We start from the raw sequence: 8,988 nt of genomic DNA on the forward strand, positions 1-8,988 counted from the left end.
GCAGTGATTCCCAATGAGGAAGACCTCAATGGACTTTAACTGACCTCCAAGGAATTCCCTAGTTAGGAACCAAAGGAATCTGAGGCTCATATAGAGACCATAGAGATTCCACTAAACTTACTGTTGCCATTCATGAGCTCTGATGAGTATTCTTCCTCTGAAGAGGATGAAGATATTATTGAAGAACAAGTTGCTCAATATCTAGGAGCAATCATGAAGTTGAATGCCAAGTTATTTGGTAATGAGACTTGGGAGGATGAACCTCCATTGCTCATCAATGAACTAAGTGATCTGGTTCAACTGAAATTACCTCAGAAGAAACAGGATCCTGGAAAGTTCTTAATACCTTGTACCATAGGCACTATGACCTTTAAGAAGGCTCTGTGTGACCTTGGGTCAAGTATAAACCTCATGCCCCTCTCTGTAATGGAGAAATTAGGGATCTTTGAGGTACAAGCTGCAAGAATCTCACTAGAGATGGCAGACAATTAAGGGAAACAGGCTTATGGACTTGTAGAGGATATCTTAGTGAAGGTTGAAGGTCTGTACATCCCTGCTAACTTCATAATCCTAGACACTGGGAAGGATGAAGATGAATCCATCATCCTTGGAAGACCCTTCCTAGCCACAGCAAGAGCTGTGATTGATGTGGACATAGGAGAGTTAGTCCTTCAATTGAATGAGGACTACCTTATGTTTAAGGCTCAAGAATCTTCTTCTGTAACCATGGAGAGGAAGCATGAAAAGCTTCTCTCAATACAAAGTCAAACAGAGCCCCCACACTCAACTTCTAAGTTTGGTGTTGGGAGGCCAACACCATTAAGCTCTGAGTCTCTGTGAAGCTCTCTAAGAGCTCACTGTCAAGCTATTGACATTAAAGAAGTGCTTGTTGGGAGGCAACCCAATGGTATTTAATTATATTTATTTATTTTCCATTGTTATTTTATGTTTTCCTTAGGTTGATGATCATGTAAAGTCACAAAAACAACTGAAAAATCAAAAATAAAATGAAAACAGCATTAAAAATAGCACACCCTGGAGGACAGGCTTACTGGTGTTTAAACGCCAGTAAGGATAGCAGAATGGGTGTTTAACGCCCAGCCTGACAGCATTCTAGGTGTTAAACGCCAGAATGGGCAGCACTCTGGGCGTTTAACGCCAGAAAGGGCTGGCTGGCGTTTAACGCCAGAAATGGGCATCTGGCTGGCGTTTAACACCAGAAATGGGCAGCAGAGTGGCGTTTAACGCCAGGAAAGGTAGTAGAGCTGGCGTTAAATGCCAAAATTGGCACAGAATGGGCATTTGAACGCCAGATTGGTGCAGGGACTCAAAATTCTTGACACCTCAGGATCTATGGACCCCACAGAATCCCCATCTACCCCACCTCTTCTTCTCTCCTCTTCACACCTTTCCATAACACTCTTTCCCAAACACCATTGACCAATCCCATCAAAAACTCTTCCCCAAATACCCTTCACCTATCAAATCCTACCCTCTTTCCCATACCCTCTTCACCACTCACATCCATCTATCATTAAACCCCACCTACCTCACCATTCAAATTCAAACCATTTCCCTCCCAAACCCAACCCCATATGACTGAAATCCCTCTCTCTCTTACACTATAAATACCCCTCCTTACCACCTTCATCTTCACACAACATACACACTTCTCTCCCTCTTGGCCGAACCACTCACCTCCCTCCATCTCCTCCATTTCTTCTTCTTCTACTCATTTCTTTCTTCTTTTGCTCGAGGACGAGCAAATCTTCTAAGTTTGATGTGGGAAAAGCTAAAGCTTTTTATTTTTTCATAACCACTAATGGCACCAAAGGCCGGAGAAACCTCTAGAAAGAGGAAAGGGAAGGCAATTGCTTCCACCTCCGAGTCATAGAAGATGGAGAGATTCATCTCAAAGGTCCATCAAGACCACTTCTATGAAGTTATGGCCAAGAAAAAGGTGATCCCCGAGGTTCCCTTTAAGCTCAAAAGAGTAAATATCCGGAGATCCGACAGGAATTTCAAAGAAAAGGTTGGGAAATCCTCACCAATCCCATTCAACAAGTCGGGATTTTAATGGTTCAAGAGTTCTATGCTAATGCATGGATCACTAAGAACCATGACCAAAGTGTGAACCCGAACCCAAAGAATTGGCTCACAATGGTTCAGGGGAATTACTTGGATTTTAGTCCGGAAAATGTGAGGTTAGCATTCAACTTGCCAATGATGCAAGGAGATCCTCACCCTTTCACTAGAAGGGTCAACTTTGATCAAAGGTTGTACAAGTCGTTAGGGACATTTGTGTAGAAGGTTGACGAGAGGATTTCCTGTCGGTAAAGAAATTCACAAATATATGATCGCGTTGTAAGTATAGCTTCTAAACCAACAGAAAATCCTTTCGTACAAAAGTTTGGTTGTCACAAGTAACAAAACCTAAATAAATTTATAAACCGAAGTATTGAAACCTCGGATCGTCTTCTCAAGGAATTGCAGGGAGGTATGATTTATTATTGGTTATGGAAAACAGTGTTTTTGGGTTTTAAAAGGTTTGAACAAGGGAAATAAATTGCAGGAATTAATAAATTAATAACTAATAAAACTCTTGGCAAGGTATGAAAATTTGGAAGTCCTATCCTAGTTATCCTTATCGATGGTGATGAGAATTGAGTTTTAATCCCACTTAGTTAACCTTTACTAAAGCAAAGGAAAGTCAAGTGGACTAATTAGTTTGATCCTCAAGTCCTAGCCAACTCCTAAGAAAGGACTAGAGTTATCGGAATTCAATTCAATTAGCAAAAATAACAATTACCAATCACGATGAGTTTGATAACTCAAGAGTCTCCAATTAATCAATTAAAGCCAAGAATATAAAAAGCTAAATAAGAATCATAAATCTGAATTACCTCAGTTTATATTAAATAAAGAAAATCCTAACATGAATGGTTCATAAGCCAATTTGGCAACATAAGTAATTAACAGATAAAAGCATTAAAGTATCTGAAAGTAAAAGAGAAATATAAAGTAAAAGGAATATTGAACCTGTGACTGAAGATGAATTGAACTAAACTAATAGAAATCCTAAAATCCTAAATCCTAAGAGAGAGGAGAGAACCTCTCTCTCTAAAAACTACATCTAGATTATGAAAAGTGAATAATGGAAGACATCTTATTGAACGGATGCATTCTCCCACTTTATAGCCTCTAATCTGTGTTTTCTGGGCCAAAAACTGGGTCAAAAACAGCTCAGAAATCGTCCCCAGCATATTATGGTATGTACAGGTCGCGGGAAAATGATGCGGAAGCGTCGTCCACACGTTTGCATGGATTGCGTTTCTGCCAGGTCACGCGTCCGCGTGATCCACGCGTTTGCGTCACCTGGATTCAGGACAGCTATAGCAAATTACATATCGTTGTGAAGCCCCGGATGTTAGCTTTCCAACGCAACTAGAACCGCGTCATTTGGACCTCTGTAGCTCAAGTTATGGTCGTTTTAGTGCGAGAGGGTCAGGCTGACAGCTTTGCAGTTCCTTCAACTTCTTGTATTCCTTCCACTTTTGCATGCTTCCTTTCCATCCTCTAAGCCATTCCTGCCCTGTAATCTCTGAAAACACTTATCACACATATCAAGGCATCGAATGGTAATAAGAGAAGATTAAACATATCAAAATTAAGACCAAAGAAGCATGTTTTCAATCATAGCACAAAATCAGAAAGGAAAATGTAAACTCATGCAAATCATATGAATAAGTGTATGAAAGATTGATAAAATCCACTCAATTGAGCACAAGATAAACCATAAAATAGTGGTTTATCAAAGGCGCTCAATGGAAGAGAGATACAAGAGGCAAGCCGGTTCAACTAAGGAGGCTTGACCTCAAGCCTGTGGCTAGGGGATGGTTGGAGTTCATCCAACGCTCTATAATTCCTACTAGCAACCGATCTGAAGTTACAATAGACGGGGCTATCATGATCCATAGCATCATGAATGGAGAGGAAGTAGAAGTTCATGAGATCATATCCCTAGAACTCTACAAGGTGGCGGACAAGCCCTCCACTTTGGCAAGGTTAGCCTTCCTTCATCTCATTTGTCACCTATGCAATTCAACCGGAATTGTCATAGAGGAAGACACCCTCATTGAAGAGGACAAGCCCATCACTAAGAAAAGGATGGAGCAAACAAGAGAGCCCACTCACGGACCTCAACAAGAACATGAGGAAATTCCTCATCATGAAATCCCTGAGATGCCTCAAGGGATGCATTTTCCTCCACAAAACTATTGGGAGCAAATCAACATCTCCTTAGGAGAATTGAGTTCTAACATGGGACAACTAAGGATGGAGCACCAAGAGCATTACATTCTCCTCCATGAAATTAGAGAAGACCAAAGAGCCATGAGGGAGGAGCAACAAAGGCAAGGAAGAGACATTGAGGAGCTAAAGCACTCCATAAAATCTTCAAGAGGAAGAACTAGTCACCATCACTAAGGTGGACCTGTTCTTTAATTTTTTTTCTCTTTATTTCTGTTTTTCGTTTATTATACTTTATGTCTTATTTATGTTTGTGTCTTTATTACATTATCATTAGTGTCCTAGTGTTTATGTCTTAAAGCTATGAATGTCCTATGAATCCATCACCTTTCTTAAATAAAAAATGTTTTTAATTACAAAAGAACAAGAAGTACATGGTTTCAAATTCTATCTTGAAATTAGTTTAATTATTTTTTATGTGGTGACAATACCTTTTATTTTCTGAATGAATGCTTGAACAGTGCATATTTTTGAATTTGTTATTTATGAAAGTTAAAATTGTTGGCTCTTGAAAGAATAAAGAAAAAGGAGAAATGTTATTGATAATCTGAAAAATCATAAAATTGATTCTTGAAGCAAGAAAAAGCAATGAAAAGTTTGCAGAAAAAAAGTGGCAAAAAAAAAGAAAAGAGAAAGAAAAAGAAAAAGCAAGCAGAAAAAGCCAATAGCCCTTTAAACCAAAAGGCAAGGGTAAAAAGGATCCAAAGCTTTGAGTATTAATGGATAGGAGGGCCCATAGGAATAAAATCCTGGCCTAAGCGGCTAAACCAAGCTGTCCCTAACCATGTGCTTGTGGCGTGAAGGTGTCAAGTGAAAAGCTTGAGACTGAGCGGTTAAAGTCATGGTCCAAAGCAAAAAGAGTGTGCTTAAGAGCTCTGGACACCTCTAACTGGGGACTCTAGCAAAGCTGAGTCACAATCTAAAAAGGTTCACCCAGTTATGTGTCTGTGGCATTTATGTATCCGGTGGTAATACTGGAAAACAAAATGCTTAGGGTCACGGCCAAGACTCATAAAGTAGCTGTGTTCAAGAATCAACATACTGAAATAGGAGAATCAATAACACTATCTGAATTCTGAGTTCCTATAGAAGCCAATCATTCTGAACTTCAAAGGATAAAGTGAGATGCCAAAACTGTTTAGAGGCAAAAAGGCTACAAGCCCCGCTCATCTAATTGAAGCTAATCTTCATTGATAAGTTTGGAATTCATTGTATATTCTCTTCTTTTTATCCTATTTTATTTTTAGTTGCTTGGAGACAAGTAACAATTTAAGTTTGGTATTGTGATGAGCGGATAATTTATACCCTTTTTGGCATTGTTTTTACATAGTTTTTAGTATGTTTTAGTTACTTTTTATTATATTTTTATTAGTTTTTATTCAAAAATCATATTTCTGGACTTTACTATGAGTTTGTGTATTTTTCTGTGATTTCAGGTATTTTTTGGCTGGAATTGAGGGACCTGATCAAAAATCTGATTCAGATGCTGAAAAAGGACTGCAGATGCTGTTGGATTCTGACCTCCCTGTACTCGAAGTGGATTTTCTGGAGCTATAGAAGCTCAATTGGTGCGCTCTCAATTGCATTGGAAATTAGCCATCCTGAGTTTTTCAGAAATATATAATAGTCCATACTTTGCACGAGATTTGATGGCCCAAACTGGCGTTCAAAGTCATCCTAAAACATCTTAGCGTAAAACGCCCAAACTGGCACCAGAATTGGAGTTAAACGCCCAAACTGGCACCAAAGCTGGCTTTTAACTCCAGGAACAGCCTATGAACGAAAAAGCTTCAATACTCAGCCCAAGCACACACCAAGTGGGCTCCGGAAGTAGATTTCTGCACTATCTGCACTTAGTTACTCATTTTCTGTAAACCCTAGTTACTAGTTTAGTATAAAAACTACTTTTAGAGATTTATTTTACATCTTTTGATCTGATGTTCCTATTTTGACTATTGTACACATTTGGAGGCTGGTCTCACGGCCATGTCTAGACCTTTTTCACTTATGTATTTTCTCTGGTGGAGTTTCTACACCCCATAGATTAAGGTGTGGAGCTCTGCTGTCCTTCATGAATTAATGCAATTACTATTATTTTTCTATTCAATTCACGCCTACTTCTTCTCTAAGATATACTCTCGTACTTAATTCAGCTAAGTCAGAATGAAGGGGTGACCCGTGACAATCACCCAATCTTCGTTACTCGCTTAGCCAAGGTCGCGTGCCTGACAACCACAAAGCGATCTACATGATGTTCAACGTAGCCATTGGACGACAGCTGGAGTATATTCTCTTGGGTTTCTAATCTAAGATTGGAACCTTCGTGGTATAGGCTAGAATTATTGGCATCCATTCCTGGTATCCGGAAAGTCTAAACCTTGTCTGTGGTATTCCGAGTAGGATCCGGGATCCGGAAAGTCTAAACCTTGTCTGTGGTATTCCGAGTAGGATCTGGGAAGGGATGACTGTGACGAGTTTCAAACTTGTGAATGTGGGGCACAAGTGACAGTGTGCAAAAGAACAATGGTTCTATTCCGACGCTAGCGGGAACCGACAGATGATTAGCCGTGCGGTGACAGCGCATATGGATTTGTTTTCATCCGAGAGGATCATACAGCTTGCCATGGAAGGAGGTAACGCATGGTTGGAAGGAGGCAGTAGGAAAGCAGAAGTTCAGAAGCAACAAAGCATCTCCAGACGCTTATCTGAAATTCCCACCAATGAATTACATAAGTATCTCTATCTTATTTTATATTTTATTTATATTTTAATTATCAAAACCTCATAACCATTTAAATCTGCCTGACTGAGATTTACAAGGATGACCATAGCTTGTTTCAAGCCGACAATCTCCGTGGGATAGACCCTTACTCACGTAAGGTATTACTTGGATGACCCAGCGCACTTGCTGGTTAGTTGTGCGGAGTTGTGAAAAAGAGTTGAGATTACATTCGTGCGTACCAAGTTTTTGGCACCGTTTTAGAGATCACAATTTCGTGCACCAGCGCCACTCCCATAACTAATGGAATCTCGGGTTGACCCTCAAGCACTGGAACTTCCCCCACCGCACCTCCAATATCGGCGAGGTTTGCAACGATGCCGGCCACGGACGTTTCCTTATAGTTGGTCCTCGTGTCATCAGCGTCTGAAGGGAAGATGGTGCACGCTGCAGTACATCCCGCCCAACCCGCTCTTCATGCCCTCTAGATTGACGTGAAAACTGAAGATTTGGCCTTTTTTTGACCGTCTGAAACCTGTGTTAGAATGTTTTGTTCCTTGGGCCTTTAAAGTTGGTTTGTGGCCTTTTGCTTTTCCTTTCCTTTGGACTTTCTCCCAGCCCACATTTCCCTCTCTACTTTCCTTCATGCAATTAGTGCTGGTCCTATGGTTAAATCACCCCCGGTTTCATGCAAAGAATCACAATCAAGCTTAGCATGCAAATTATTGCAACCATCCTCGCCTACAATATCGGCCTCATCACTAACTTCCGTTTTGATTACATTTTGAATTTGAATTCCTGGATCCAACGAAGCACTGCCCTTCTCCTTTCCCTGCCCAGACTCATTCCTTTTATCTTCGATGGAAATCCTTTCTAAACATTGGGACTTATCATGACCATATCTTGCGCAAGCTTCAAAAAGTAAAGTTAAACTTTCATACTCCATATTGTAAGCGACACCCTCAACAATAATATTTTTTATCACCGGCAATCCCAGATTTACTTGAATACAGGCACGGGCATATCTTTCCCTCTCTTCCAGTTTGGTGGCCAAATCAACTTTTATCAGGACTCCTATCATAGCTGCAATACGTAGCATTGCCTGCTCTTGATAGCACCAGATAAGGAGACCAGAGACCCGAATCCAGACTAGCGTAGAATCGAAAGATTGCTCATTAGGACGAAAATCAACATCCCATGGTTTTACCACAACGTAGTGGCCCTCGATCAACCAAGGACCACCAAACATGACCTTTTTACGATCCTCAGTGGCATCAAATTTCACCAGAAAATACCCGAAACCCACATCTAGCAAATTGAAACCTCCTTTGATGTGCCATAATACCCTCAGTTTATGAAAAAGAGCTGTGTAACTATATTTCCGGTCCAGTACCTTGATCACTAATGTTTCTCTGTAAGGTTCGGCCAAACATGTCTTCGCCTCTTTCGTAAAGCTTACACACGGTAGCTGAGAATCACCCTGCTTGCTAACTACCGTCGCAATACCATCCCCTGATAAAAATTCGACGAGTGCAAAGGCCTTCGAATTTGCTACACCAATGACCTTATCTCGAAAAGAGACCTTAGAAACCTTGTGACAATCATCCCGAAAATAACCCTCCTTATCACCTGATGCACACCCACTCACACCTTTCCCTTATTTTTTTCGACGGCTTTGTCATCATCCTCTTTGTGTTTCACCATCAAACCCTCGCTCCCACTCTCTCCTTCGCTCATTCCGTATTTTTCTATATCTCATAAAATCATAACATTGTGATTTACAATCTGATAATAAAAAAAAATTAAAATGCTATTTACAATAATGATAAAATACATAGCCTTCCCTAAATTATTTACTATTTGTAATTGATTAATTAAATAGCACACCTATCATTTACTATATTCAATTGATAGTTGACATTAGTATATATGTTCATCATTTAGGACCACTCATTTAAAAT

At 40.1% G+C, this 8,988-nt stretch overlaps 1 protein-coding gene across 1 annotated transcript in view; it reads right to left on the minus strand.

Annotated features, from left to right (window-relative positions):
• The window catches only part of LOC148574829 (uncharacterized), a 28,924-nt gene extending 20,160 nt beyond the window's left edge, over positions 1-8,764 (minus strand). Inside the window, exons 1-3 of the mRNA XM_088505965.1 lie at positions 8,678-8,764; positions 7,706-8,591; positions 7,311-7,474 (exon numbers count right to left, since the gene is read on the minus strand). Coding sequence (XP_088362091.1) covers positions 7,311-7,474; positions 7,706-8,591; positions 8,678-8,764 — 1,137 coding nt within the window. The remainder of the gene's footprint in view (positions 1-7,310; positions 7,475-7,705; positions 8,592-8,677) is intronic.
• Positions 8,765-8,988: the final 224 nt, after the last annotated feature.

The sequence above is a fragment of the Arachis ipaensis genome, chromosome B2, assembly GCF_059453495.1.
Source record: "Arachis ipaensis isolate K30076 ecotype BB chromosome B2, ASM5945349v1, whole genome shotgun sequence".
Taxonomy (NCBI): Eukaryota; Viridiplantae; Streptophyta; class Magnoliopsida; order Fabales; family Fabaceae; genus Arachis; species Arachis ipaensis.